The sequence below is a fragment of the Alexandromys fortis genome, unplaced genomic scaffold, assembly GCF_014885135.2.
Source record: "Alexandromys fortis isolate MF-2015 unplaced genomic scaffold, M_Fortis_MF-2015_v1.1 scaffold_62, whole genome shotgun sequence".
NCBI classification, from domain to species: domain Eukaryota; kingdom Metazoa; phylum Chordata; class Mammalia; order Rodentia; family Cricetidae; genus Alexandromys; species Alexandromys fortis.
The window spans coordinates 4191552-4205927 of record NW_026067942.1 but is presented as its reverse complement, the minus strand read 5'-3'; the positions used below and the strand labels follow the sequence as shown (position 1 = coordinate 4205927).

At 44.1% G+C, this 14376-nt stretch overlaps 1 protein-coding gene across 2 annotated transcripts in view; it reads left to right on the top strand.

Moving 5' to 3' along the window:
* The window catches only part of Kctd3 (potassium channel tetramerization domain containing 3), a 41604-nt gene extending 28211 nt beyond the window's left edge, over positions 1-13393 (top strand). For both annotated transcript variants that reach the window (XM_050148181.1, XM_050148180.1), the window contains 6 exons: positions 503-673; positions 4561-4716; positions 7283-7379; positions 9638-9822; positions 10205-10343; positions 11760-13393. In XM_050148181.1, the coding sequence (XP_050004138.1) occupies positions 503-673; positions 4561-4716; positions 7283-7379; positions 9638-9822; positions 10205-10343; positions 11760-12315 (1304 nt within the window). In that variant the 3' untranslated portion in view covers positions 12316-13393. The remainder of the gene's footprint in view (positions 1-502; positions 674-4560; positions 4717-7282; positions 7380-9637; positions 9823-10204; positions 10344-11759) is intronic.
* The last annotated feature ends 983 nt before the right edge of the window (positions 13394-14376 follow it).

Sequence of the window (14376 nt, the reverse complement as noted above, 5' to 3'; positions counted from 1 at the left end):
ATTGCAGGTTGTGTGCTGGTCTCACTTGGTGCTATCTGCAAGCCTTCGTGTAGGCGACACCTGGTCGCTCAGGGATGGTTTTGTACTGCAGCAGAAGAGCCAAAGCCACTCCAAGCTATAAGCCCAGGAAGTGCTGCTGTGGGTGCTGTTTCCCTATGGGCGTGGCGTAGCAGGGCTTTTGTTTCCCAAATCAGTACTTAGTTAGAACCCTATCTCAGGCATTCTGAAGGGTGGTTGAGTTTCTGTCAATAAGGAGCAGAGGGAGGTAGACACATGAATATGTGGAATTAGCGTGTGATTGCCAAAGCAAAGCCTAAGACAGCGCAGTTTTATTGTAGAGTGTGGGTCAGGAAAGACTTGAAGGGATGCAGACTACAATGGCTGAGCTGTCTAGCACGCGTTCCAGACTCCTACTCCGCGGCAGTCACCACAGGGAGGCTTCACAAGCACCCCTTTCTTTTGGTCATTACATAACATACTGCTTTTGACCTGTGGCTCCTAGGTGTCAGCGGAAACTGGATTGAGATCGCCTACGGTACGAGCTCTGGAGCCGTGCGAGTGATTGTGCAGCACCCGGAGACAGTCGGCTCAGGGCCACAGCTCTTCCAGACCTTCACAGTCCACCGCAGCCCTGTTACAAAGATCATGCTGTCTGAGAAGCACCTGGTGTCAGGTACAGTAGGACTCCTGGCAGGCCTCCTGCTACTGTTCTCCTTTACGTGGACGGGGGAGAGGAGTGGCTCATGCTCGAGCCAGTACTGGAGGGTGTGGCTTTGACTTGACCTGGGTGTACTCTACGGGAAACTTAGGAAATAACATATCTCTGCTAGTCTCTGATATTTCCTCATGGCAAATTTCATTTCAAGCATATCAGATCACTGCTGAGATTTCTGTTTCAAAATTCTAAGCTTGAACTTTAATTTTATTTTGTTATCAGTTTAAAACTAAAGCTGTAGACTTAGATGTATATTTTGATAGTTGATTACCTTGCATAATGTTAAAAATTTGTAACAATATATAAAATTATTTGAAAAAAATAACATTTTTGGGTTTATAGTTTCCTATAATCTCAACACTTTAAATATTTAGATAATGGCCGGGTGGTGGTGGCGCACGCCTTTAATCTCAGCACTCGGGAGGCAGAGGCAGGCGGATCTCTGTGAGTTCGAGGCCAGCCTGGTCTACAAGAGCTAGTTCCAGGACAGGAACCAAAAAGCTACGGAGAAACCCTGTCTCGAAAAAATCTAAAAAAAAAAAAAAATTAGATAATGAAGTAATAAATATTATATGCTAATTTTATAGCATAATGAGGGCCCCTCTTCTTAATTTTTTTTTTCTTTTGTTTTTTTCAAGACAGTGTTTGGCTGTAGCTATTGAGCCTGTCCTAGACCTAGCTCCTGTAGAACAGGCTGGCCTCGAACTCACAGAGATCCACCTGCCTCTGCCTCCCACTTTTTTAACAAAGTCAAATTCCACTGAAGAAATTCACGCTAGGAATTCCTAGATGATGTCTAGACTTGGTGAAATTTGAGTTGTAACTTGTCTGTAGCCCTTGCTTTTGAGGGGTGCTGCCCTCTGTGGAGGAATTTTGCCCAGCTCTTTCGTAAGCATCATTTTCATATGTTGACTGTGCTTATTTGAACAGTACTAAAAGATTTTTGTGTCTTAACACTGTTTGCAGTGAGTGCTGGGTAGAGCGGGGTGCCTATCCATGAGTGAGTGAATAGCTTGACCTCCGTCAAGCGCCTCACTGGACCACAGATGCCTTTAGCACCTGTGTGCTTTTCTGAAGTAGCTCTCACCCACCCGCTCCACCCAACCCTTTTCTCACTTCTCTTGCTGATTCCTTGTTCGTTTGAGAGTGCTTTCTTAGCCTGTGTTTTCCCTGGTGATTGACTGTCGGTACCATACATGCCGGTCATGCTCTGACTTTTCCTCTCTGTCAACACCTAGAGAGTTGAAAATCTATCTGTCCTGTTTCTGTGTCTGTGTGTTCAACAGGCGTTCCAAACCAAACCTCGGCAAATCAGAGGCTTTTATGACTGACAGAGAACTAGGAAGTCACATCATATACAACATCACCATCCACTTACCCACACTCAAAATTTAGGGTTCCCCCTTGATTTTAACCTGAATGTACCCAGTCCACCAGGAAATGGTTTTTGATGATCTTCCCCATTCTTCACCTGAGTGACTCAAGTCTTTCTTCCCTAGGTTCCTACAGGTACTGGGCAGCTCGTCCCAGGCCCTATGGAAATTCAGACTAGATCTGAGTCCCACTGACTCTCCTAGCCAACTCCAGATGTCCTGTTTAGCTTGTAGTCTAGATTTATTTACCTTCTAAATTTTGTTTTCGTGCCAGCCAACTTTCTTTGGATTACGAGGCTCTAAACTATTGGCTTTTCTATTTTGTAAGCATGTCTTAGCGTTTTTTGTTCTTGTTATTTTGTTTGACATGTTTGGCTTTCACATACTTTTTTGGTCATACTGTCTTTCACACACTTACTCCACGCCTTTCAATTTCTCACACACTTCCCTCTGTCCTTGAGTCTCTCAAGCACTTCCTCAGTAAGGTCTCCCAGTCTGTTTAAACTAGCCTTGTCTGCTAAGTCTCCCGTGCGTTCTTCATGAGCTCACCATGTGGTTGTCTCTGGTTTGCCTGTCATCTGTCTCCTCAGCCGCAGTAGTTGTGCTTTCCTCTCTCCTCTCAGCACTCAAGGGTAGCCGTTTACACAAAGACGCTGGGAATGTTGTCTGGTCTAATGGCACTTAGAGCTCTGAGACATGCCGTGCTAGTTAAACATGCGCTGGTCATGGCAGTGTTTGGAGACCCTCATGACCGCCGTTGGTGGCTTTTTTAGTGTAGGGTGAGATGCTAAAGCCTTGCCTAAAACAATTTAGATTTCAACACAGAGTATTTATTACATGTAGTGCTGGATCAGTAAGTTTGTCTGGAGTGTTCTGTGTTCTCTGCCTTTCTGCCCCCTGGTGGCTACTGGCGTAGATGCAGCTGTGTGCTTTTGTAGTGTATTTCAAAGTGAGGCTTCACAGGATGGTGGAGGAAGCTTGACTCATCCAGAATTGCTCCAGTAATTTGTCTTCTACTAAGTTTGTAAAGTCATGGGCATTTCCCATAGGATTGGTTGAACCCCTCACGGTGCCTACTGGACTTCACCACGGGTTTGGAGAACTGAGGATTTCATTACTTCTCCGAAGTGCAGAGGAGTCATTGTTAGTGTCGCCAAAGTGAATTTCTAAAGTTTGCTTTAGAATACAAGCCGTGATTTTTGTATAGAAATTTTACATTTCTAGCATTTATAGATGTTTTCTAAAAATCATTGCAAAATCATTACAAATGGCAAGGTAGTTTTTTTCTTTGTTAGACCAAGCAAAAAAGTACCCTTTCTCCCTGGTTGGCTTCATGTTTTAGGGTATATTTTAGGAGTGCTTGTTCTCGAGGACCCAAGTTTGGTCTCAGCATCCATGTCAGATAGCCAATAACTGCCTGTATTTCCAACACCAGGTCTCTGAGGGTAAGACACACATGATATAAAAGACATTCACATTAAAAAATATAGCCAGATGTTGTGGTGCACACTTTTAATCACAGAACTTGGGGGGCAGAGGTAGTCAGATCTCTCTAAGTTCTAGGCCAGCCTGGTCTACATGGTGAGTTCCAGAAGAGCCAGGGCTACAGAGAAAGGCCCTGTCTCATAACGACCGTCACCCAAATGTAAATAATCATATTAATAATAATTAAAAGGTTTAATTAAAATATTTTTAAAACCTAATTGAAGTGTGTTTATTGATACATACGTTTCTGATAGAACTAGTGCCCAGCTCTAGTACAGACTCTACAGTGACTAGGAATGAGTCATTAACAGCTGGTTCCTGGGAGGTGTTTGGAAAGTCTCGTCACCAGTTTTCAGGCTCTCCTGGCTTAGGCTGATTAGCGTCTTAGTGGCATAAAACATTTCTCTCTCAAATTTAAAAACCTTTCTTCATTTATATCTTACCAGCTTTTGCCTTGGTTTTATTGTTTGTTTCAAATGTGGTCTTCCTGGCCTGCGCTTACTATGTATTCCAGTCTGGCCTGATGCCGTGCTTCCTTCCACATGTGGCCCCTGCTGTTCTAAAGGAACTCACGGGCTTACTTCCATGTCTCATGTTTGCACCAAGAGAGTTCTATTTGGTTCTCTCACTTCAAAACATTATCATTATTATTGTTAGGTTTATTGATTGGTCTTGTGTGCATACGTGTTTATGTTTTTGCACATGCCACAGCCCATGTGTGCAGGTCTGAGGGCACCTTTCAGGAGTCAGTTCTCACTTTTGACCGTGTGGGTCCCAGAGATGGAACTCGGTGCCGTCAGGCTTGGTGACAAGTGTCTATCTGCCAAGTCATCTTCCCAGACCCCGTCTCACTCTTGTTAATTAGAAATAACTGAGCACAGTTGTAGGATAAATATGTGGTCTGCCTTTTAAAATGTACTGTGATCTTTTGAATGTAAAGAGGTTGAATTGTTTCAGGGTGGTGTGTGACCCTATGTTCTTTCCTAGTGTGTGCCGACAACAACCATGTCCGTACATGGACAGTGACACGGTTCAGAGGGATGATCTCCACTCAGCCAGGTTCCACTCCTTTAGCGTCTTTCAAGATCCTGTCCTTGGAGGAGACAGAAAGCCATGGCAGCTATTCCTCTGGCAATGACATAGGTGGGCATCTTCACAAATGGCATATCATGGGAATTATATTTTAATTTTGAAAGTCATTCAAGCAAAGTATATTTGTGTGTGTGTGTGTGTGTGTGTGTAAGTGTAGGCTATAGGACCACCTCAGAACGATGCTGACAGAGGCTCTCTATTGGCCTGACACTCACCAAGCAGTCTAAACTAGCTGGCCACTGAGCTCCAAAGATCTGCCTGTCTCTGCCTCTCCAGCATGGAGATGTCATGCACACAGCACTCAGCCTGGCTTTTTTCCATGCATTCCAGGACTTGAGCTCGGTCTGTGGGCTTTGCCAATGCATCCGTCTTCCCAAGCCCTGTAGTTTTCTTATTAGTTCTGTGAATTCCCAAAATTACATTATTGAAACATTTTTTATTATTTAAAAAGTTAAGATAAACAATTTTCTCTTACTAGCATTTCTTCCTTTAAATATTATATTCAAATGCTAACCAGGTGTTGTTGTTTCTACTAAAGCTGTGATTGATGACTGTGCATAATTGAAACTTTTCATTTTTTTCTTTTGTTTTTAACAATTATTGAGAATACAGTTGAAGCTGGGGAAAGTCATTGTTGTTATGAAATTTGAGTTGTTTGGCCAGTGTGTGCACATCACTCTACTCTGGTCCCAGCGAAAGTGGTACAGTCTGTGTACTGACCTTCTGTAAAATGGGGATAAAGATGGTGCTTTCCTTAGGGAGCACTGTGAAAGCTCATGGGGTGAGTGGGTGTGCCCATACACGTGAGCTGAAGGCTGGGATGTCATTCAGTTTGCTTCCCCAGCATGTCAGCAGCAGCACAGAGCTTGTTATGTGGAAGTTTGTTGTGTGCCACATACTTTTAAGAAAAAATCTGTTATTGAGTGCAATAAAGAAGAGATACTAAACTCCCCAGTGTCTCAGGGCAGGATTCTCTTTTATAGTCTTTGACTTGGTCGTCCCTGCCTTGCCCAGTATAATAGAGGGGAAGTAATTAAAGAATGTATTTTTATTGTATATGTATAGGTGTTTTCCTACATGTGTGTATGTACAAGGTTGGAAGAGGACAGCTAAACCTGGAACTGGGGTTACATACAGTTGTGAGCGATCTTATGGGCACTGGGCACTGAACCCGGGTCCTCTGCTAAAGCAGCAAGTGCTTCTAACTTCTTAGCCATCTCTCTGGCTGAAGCTTTTCATTTTTATATTGAAAACCTTTGTGTGCTGCCCCAAATAGGCCAAGTGTCCATAGTCCAGAGGTCCACACCCCAGTCATCTTTTTCATCTCTTTCAGCCCTGTGTGGAATGTGAAATTCTGCACTGTGCAACATGGTTCCCTTCATTCTGTTAGCTCTTTGTTTAGACTGATGTCCTGTCCGTAAGGTGTCTCATTATGGATGTGAAAATTACAAAAGTCAAAACCCTCCAAACTGAGGAAGCGGTCATCCCGGAGCTCTGGACAGTGTGCTCCTGTGACTCTGCGCAAGCACTTGCTTGGTGGCTACTGTTGGTGTGTTTCTCTGGAACTCAATACAAAATTACTGCTTTGTACTTTGTGTCTTAAGAAAATAGAAACATTACCTCCATTGTGGCAATGGAGGCTTCTGATTACTTTAATTCTTTTGAAAAACATTTTATTACATTCTGTGTGCGCATGTGTGCACTTGAATGTGCACCCCTTTTCCTGTGCTCCTCTTACCAGAGCGCACAGGTGGAGGTCAGAGAGTAAGTTACTGCAGTCAGTTCTCTCCTGCTGTGTGTGTGCTGGGAACCAAATAGAGGTCATCAGGCTTAGTGACAAGCCTTTAACTGATATCTCACCAGCCCCATTACGTTCTAAGTATTGAAGTTAATCTTCAGAAGACCTAAATTTTTATATAGTGGCTTTCAAAATGTAGTAGGGAATACATGAAGTTTATATCTCTACTTGCCCCTTTTGGAGCTAGGGATCCAGTCCATACTCCCAAGCCTTTTTCTAACTTGTCAGAATCTAAGCATGTTGTCACAGGGACCTTCTGGTGCTGATGCTGCAGATCCTTAAGGAACGATTGCCCTCAGTTTATATATCTTTAATGCATAAAATGCAGTTGTGAAGTATTGTGGGACTGAAGAGATGGTTAACAGTTGAAAGGACTCCTGTTCTTCCAGAAGACATGAGTTCAATTCCCAGCATGCACATGGGGATCCAGTGCCTTTTTCTGGCCTCTGTGGACACATACACACTGCCAGACTTAGACATACTCACACTGACACACTCAGACAAACACAGAGGTATACACACACACACACACACACACACACACACACACACACACACACAGGAAGAAATAAATCTTGAAAAATAAATATTGTCTATTTCTATTGTAAAATTTAATGCAGATTAACTTACTTTTGCTGTGTGTGTGTGTGTGTGTGTGTATGTATGTATGTATGTGTGTGTTTGTGTGTATGACATTGATTTAGGGCTTGTGCCACAACAGGCATGACAGTTGTTTGGCGAGAGGAGTGTTAGTATTAATGTCCTTTTATAAGTGAAACCATTCTTGCTCTTGTCCAAGCTTTCTGTTTTCTGACACAGGGCCGTTTGGAGAAAGAGATGATCAGCAAGTGTTTATCCAGAAAGTTGTTCCCATCACTAACAAGCTGTTTGTCAGGCTGTCGTCAACTGGAAAAAGGTAACGCAGGCTTCACAGAAGGACATGTATATTCAGAAGATGCTTTTGTCTCCCAGAACGCAGGTGCAGTTTGCTAGAGGTGGAAGAATGCACAAGAAACATATTGAGACGAAGTTCTGTGCTAGTTAGCTACTAGCATGGTAACACCCACCCAGAATCGCCGCTGACCCTGACGGAACAGACTGAGAGGCCCACAGAAAGAACAAAACCAAACCAAGAAACCTTTGAATTGAAACATTTCCCACCATACACAAATATTATATATATATATATTACTTGTGTTTCTCAGATGGGACACTGCAGATTTCCTGCCAGGGTCGTCCTTGGCTGATGGTCACGTGACCTGCCTGACTGCCATAGCTCCCAGTTGGCATCTGCATCCCAGATCACATTGTCCTCACTCCTGTGCAGTGGCCTGTCTCACTGTGTCCTGTGCTTGTGCAGCAGGCTGCCGCTCTGGTCCTGAGTGCTGCACATTGGGGCTTTCTTTGTCTTCAGAGATGATTTGTCTGATTTCAGTGGTGGATTTCATGGCAGACACATGTACTAAATTCTAAAACCACCCTTGATTATCTACTTAAATTCAACCTAAGTGGCCTCATCGGTTGCCTGACTGATTAAGGTTCTGCTGTCTAGAGAGTACCTTAAGGTAAAGTGATAAAAACAGAAGTCTTTACAGTCGCTGGCTCAGTGGACATTGTAGAATTGAGCTTTCTGTTTTTTTGTTTCACCTTGAAAACCATCATCCCTAGCTTTGCTGATTCCCCACCCCCGTGAGCGAGCCGAATTCCTAGTGGTAGTCATTAAGCAGACAGTTTCTTCTCAAGGGTGCTGGTGCTGTTCCTAGAGTTCCCTGCTTGCTTCTCTTTGGCCTGTCTCTGTTTACATGGCATGTTCCAGAATATACTCTGAGATTGGATAGGTTTTATTTTCATCTAGATTGCATGTAGTCATTAGTAATTATTGACAGAAATCCAGAAAACGACTAATGTACCTAAACCATCCCACAGATGGAGTGTGTCCTTAGAACCGTCCCACAGATGGAGTGTGTCCTTAGAACATCCCACAGATGGAGTGTGTTCTTAGAACATCCCACAGATGGAGTGTGTTCTTAGAACATCCCACAGATGGAGTGTGTCCTTAGAACCGCCCCACAGATGGAGTGTGTTCTTAGAACCGTCCCACAGATGGAGTGTGTCCTTAGAACATCCCACAGATGGAGTGTGTCCTTAGAACATCCCACAGATGGAGTGTGTTCTTAGAACCGTCCCACAGATGGAGTGTGTCCTTAGAACATCCCACAGATGGAGTGTGTCCTTAGAACATCCCACAGATGGTGTGTCCTTAGAACCGTCCTACAGATGGAGTGTGTCCTTAGAACCGTCCTACAGATGGAGTGTGTCCTTAGAACATCCCACAGATGGTGTGTCCTTAGAACTGTCCTACAGATGGAGTGTGTCCTTAGAACCGTCCTACAGATGGAGTGTGTCCTTAGAACCGTCCTACAGATAGTGAGTGCTGCTGGGGCACCAGACATGCATACGTGAATAAAATAAAGCTTTTTGAAATTTCTACTAATTGAAATAAACAAGAAATCACTTAGTCTGCTAGTGTCTTTAAAAGTGATCATAGCAGACCTTACAGGTGGGGAATTAGTTAATGTTTACACCAGATGGTTTACTGCAGCGTGTGTGGCCTGTGTGGCCAACAGGACTGGCTGCTCCGCTGGCTGTGCCCACTGGGCTTCGTCTACACCCCAGTGGCATGGGTGTTTCACGCTCCCCCCGCAGGTGCTGTCCTCTCAATTGCCTGTCCCCAGTTGGCCTTTTTTTGCTGAGCTGCTTCAGTCATATGCAGTTCTGTAACTTTTGTGAGTTTACGTTGTAAAAGGTTGTGCATAAGCTTGAGTGATTTTCTCTCTCAGCATCAGTATATTCCTTTACTCTCATTGCTGCCCCCTTCTTCCCTTTCTCTCTATTTTCTCACCTCTTCCTTCTGAAGACTTCCTCATTCACAAGATGGTTTTTGTGACCAAATTATGTCTCTTTCTTTCAGTTGAGAACACACTAATATATGAGAAGTTTTTCTCATTCAGAAAAACAAGACTTGATTTTTCTGTCAATTCTCTTTGAGCATTTTAAAACTATTTTAGGTACATGTTCATTTGTGTGACTTTAAAAATCAGAACTTACTGAAATGTTTGAGTTGTACAATGTAGGTCATTGCACCCTTCGGTCTACAGTGTTATGTCTTTGCAGGATCTGTGAGATCCAGGCTGTGGATTGCACTACAATATCCTCGTTCACTGTGAGAGAGTGCGAGGGCTCCAGCAGGATGGGCTCACGGCCCAGGCGCTACTTGTTCACCGGCCACACGAACGGCAGCATCCAGATGTGGGACCTGACCACGGCTATGGACATGGTCAACAAGAGCGAGGACAAGGGTAGGCAGCCACGTAGAGACTATATTAACTACAACACTGCTTGGCCTACGGCTCAGGCTTATTCCTACCTAACTCTTATATCTTAAATTAGTCCATTTCTATTAATCTGTGTATTGCTATGAGGCTGTGGCTTACCTGAAAGGTTCTGGCATCTTTCTCCTTTGGGAGCTACATGGCATCTCCCTGACTCTGCCTACTCTCTATATATCTCTTCCAACCTGGCTATATTCTGCCCTGCCATAGGCCAAAGCAACTTCTTTATTAACCAGTGGTAATAAAACATTTTCACAGCATACAGAGGGGAATCCCACATCACAGTACAATTTTGTCACAATCTGACCTTTGACCTCAAGTTTTAATGAATGCTTCCTTCTCTCCTCAGATGCGGGTGGCCCCACTGAGGAAGAGCTGCTCAAGCTTTTGGACCAGTGTGACCTGAGTGCGTCCCGCTGTGCTACCCCCAACATCAGTCCTGCTACCTCTGTCCTGCAGCACAGCCGCCTTCGAGAGTCCAACTCCAGGTGGGTCGGAGAGTAGGGAGTACATCCTAAATGAACTTGGTTTCTCTGAGAAAGTGTCTGTTGCTGTAAGCTTGAAATCAGATTCAATGATATTGAATTGTTCAAATATTAATCAATTTTTATTTGTATGCATAGCACATTCTTTTCATAGGAAAACATTTTAAACTTTTATTGTTTTTTTTTTGACAGTATCATACATGTATAATGTACAAGGAAAAAATATTGTGCTCTTTCATGTATGTGACGTATGCTGTGATTGACCTCTGGGCTTCATACATGCCAAACACACTCTACCACTGCCCCCCCCCCCCCCCCCCCCCCCCCCCCCCCCCCCCCCCCCCCCCCCCCCCCCCCCCCCCCCAGTGACACACTTCCCCAGGAAGACCACAGCTGAGCCTTCACAAGCAGCATCACCAATTGGGGACCAAGTGCTTAAATGCCTGAGACTATGGGGACATTTATCATTCCAACCACTGTAGGGAATGTCATTCTGTGATCAGGAACTCACCGAACATAGAACACGAATCTCTCTATATATAAATATGCAGAATTTACTGATTTACTGGAATGACTGCCAGGCTGCAGTCCATCTATTGCAGCAGTGGCTACCTGAATGGAAAGTCCAAGAATCTAGAGTTGCTCCGTCCCATGAGGCTGGCGTCTCAGCTGGTCTTGTGTGTGTGCTGGAATCCCTAAGAAGTGGACTCCAGTGCCAGTGAGGGAATGGACGTACTGACAAGGAGAGGGCAGGCAGAGAACAAACCCTTTCTGCTTCCATTGTCCCTGTGTAGGCTTCCAGCAGAGGGTGTGGCCCAGATTAAAGGTATGTCTTCCCACCTCAAGATCGGGATCACAACTGTGCCCTCCATTTCTGGATTGTGGTTCATCCCAGATATAGTCAAGTTGACAACCAAGAATAGCCATCACACGTACCCTGAATTAGGAAGATCACTTATCAATTGGTTACTTTGTGGAGTTTCCGTTCTTATTGCTCAGGTTCAAAGCTAATCAAAAGTGTTTAAGTTATCTTGTCTAATTTCATATTAAGGCATTGTGTACTTAATATAATAAAGTGCTTTGCCTTTTTCAATCATATTGACAAAAACTTTCAAATTCTAAGAATCTAAGGGCCAAATAATTGAATTACATTGATTCCTTATTGGTTTTAGCATCTAATTTTCTTTTTCCCTGCTATTCAGAATTTTTGCTTGATTGTGAATGCATGTGTTACATGTTAGTTACATTGATAATGTATGTAATATGGCGTGCTTGTCAAATGCATTCTTATAGAGAGGTGTGGATAGTAATATGCATTAGGTTTTTATGATGTTTTAGTTGGCAGTTTAACTGCTTAAGATATACTCTTGAGACCTGGAAGTAAAGTCATAACTTGTCATTTTAAAATCTGTCTTCCAGCCTTCAGCTCCAGCACCATGAGACCATCCATGAAGCAGCCACTTATGGCGCCACTCGGCCTTACCGAGAGAGCCCCTTGTTAGCCAGAGCGAGGAGAACTGAGAGTTTCCACAGCTACAGAGACTTCCAGACGCTTAATCTCAACAGAAACCTAGAGAGAGCTGTTCCAGAAAATGGTCCCGTGGGCCCCGTGCAGGCTGAAGTGAGAGGGGCAGCGGGGGAGTGTGGTGCGGAGAGAAGGTCCCCTGGGACAGAGCTAAGGTGTGGGAAGGAGTTAGAGGGGGGGCTGGAAGTGCAGAAAACTGCTGAAGGGTTGTCAGAGTCCAAGAAAAGATCAGCGGAGGATGAAACCGAGCATAAAGTGGAGTTACGAAAGAAAGGATTTGAAGCAGCAGGATTCCTTGGAAGAAAGAAGGTTCCCCATCTGGCTTCCTCACCAAGTACCTCCGATGGAGGGACCGACTCTCCTGGTACAGCATCCCCATCTCCAACAAAGACCGCTCCGTCACCTCGGCACAAAAAGAGTGATTCCTCGGGCCAAGAGTACAGCTTGTGAACTCACCCAGTGCATGGTAGTTTCGGGAAATTTACACGGAGAATAAAATTCCCTAGGTTTCTCACTACATTGGCTTTTACATCAAAACACTATAGGATACAATTTGACCAGGTAAGTGTCTTCTGAGCCGGCTCTCCTGAGGCAGGAGCAGAGCAAACCCTCCTAAGGAGGCACAGTGGTGCGATCCTTGGCAGCTCGGAAGTAGCCTACTCCGCAGGTGGGCACACGTAACAGCAGTTTGTAAGTGGAATCATTCCGTGTCCCGTCCATGCTGCTCTTTTGTCCCAGCACCGTGGTAACCATGGTAGTGCCCTTAGAGCATGTGAGGCAATGGGCCATGTTCCTAATCAGTTGCTCAAGACTTGTCTTGCAGTGGTACACTAATGTTAATCACAGAATCTCCTTGGAATGTGGCTCCCAACCCTTGTGATTGCGAAGTGTTTACTAGATACCTGATGCGGTGCTATGTTGTGAAGAAGTCTCATGTAACTCAAACACTATTTCTGGAGCCCAGGTTCCACTGTGCACTACGTCTTTAGGGTTGGTTTGTTTCATTGTGGTCATTTCTGATCCTTGTTGTTGGGAGATGATGCAGCATGCGTCACCAGTGTTTGATACCTGAAGTCTGACGAGTGGGGACAACTGTCCGTTTTTGAATAGATGAGATAATAATGACAGGGAAGCTTGGTGTCCAGAAGGGCGACCCTACACTTGCTGGTCCTCCCTACTTCAGGAGCCATTATGTTTGTGCAGTGTCTCACGGGATTGGAGTTCTAGATTTGGAGTTAATGCTTCCATCTGTAAAACTGTTGTTTTTACTTATTTTGAACTCTGAGGGCAAAAGAAAAATTTTTGTACATTTTCTTCATTCCATTGGGATGGTTTACATATTTCTGCAAATGGAGAAAATGTAACTGTAAACCCATGAGCATTCACTAGTAATGATGTATAATTCCCATTCCCACAAGTATAATGACGTTGGAAAAAAATTCTTTAAAATTAACTATATTGTCAGTGATTTCACAAAAAAAAAATCCCTTGTATTTATTTGTCGATTAAATCAAATGAGAAAGGTTAAGGCAGTGTGTCTTCGGTTCTTTAAGGAACACTATCCTGTTTAAGCTCTACAACATGTGTTTGTAGAAAAGCAACATTGTATTTACCATGTAAGTAGACCACTAAAGAACAGAGTGCAAATTGGTTGGGATTAAAATTTCATAGAAAGATGATGTGAACCTTAATCCCATCCTGACAATTGGAGGCTAGCCTGGGCTCCATCATGAACCTCCGTTTCAAACATGGAAGAGTACCTTGACTAAAGCACAGATTGCAGATTCTGCAGGCCTGCCTAGCCTTGTGTCTCCCATCTGTAGGAGAGTGGGTTCCACTTCTCCAGGTCGCTGTGCCCCCATTGCCAAGGTTGTGACTCAAGTACAATATAAAACACATCTGGTGAAAACAGTGCAAGCCGTTTTGTTGCAGTTCTACTGAGTGAGGTAAGTATTCTCATCTCACAGGGGAATCACAGACAGGGCTTTTGGACTGAGGTCTTCTGTTTGAAAAACCTACAGTTTCCTTCCTGGCTCCCTCATCAGGATTACTTGGCATTAAATAGAGCTGTCCTAGCCCCGTTCCAACCTCTGGTGCATTTGAGTCTCTGGTAGTAGACTCATTTTGGTAAGGGAGTTGCCGTTGGTTTTAATGCACCCTGGATCAGAACATGCTCCCCACATTCTGGTTTCTTTAACCAGGTATGCCTCTCTCGTTTTCTATGTGTAATTCAGGATTGCTAGAATAGTCCTTCATAAGTTTATTAAACTTAGTTCACATTTAAATATCTATTCGCAGCATCTTGGCATGTATTGTGACTATTATTTCGGCTGTCCTTTTCTCACCAGTTGTGTTTTTATGTAGATGCCAACATGAGTGCTAGAGTAGCGTGGTAAACTCTAGATTCCGAAACTCTTGGGTTCTTCATCTGTGGAGCTGATGTCAAAGGAGAGCTAGAGGAGCACAGGCGGACAGGAAGGCTGGAGTCTTGTTCCCAGAAGACAGTGGGAG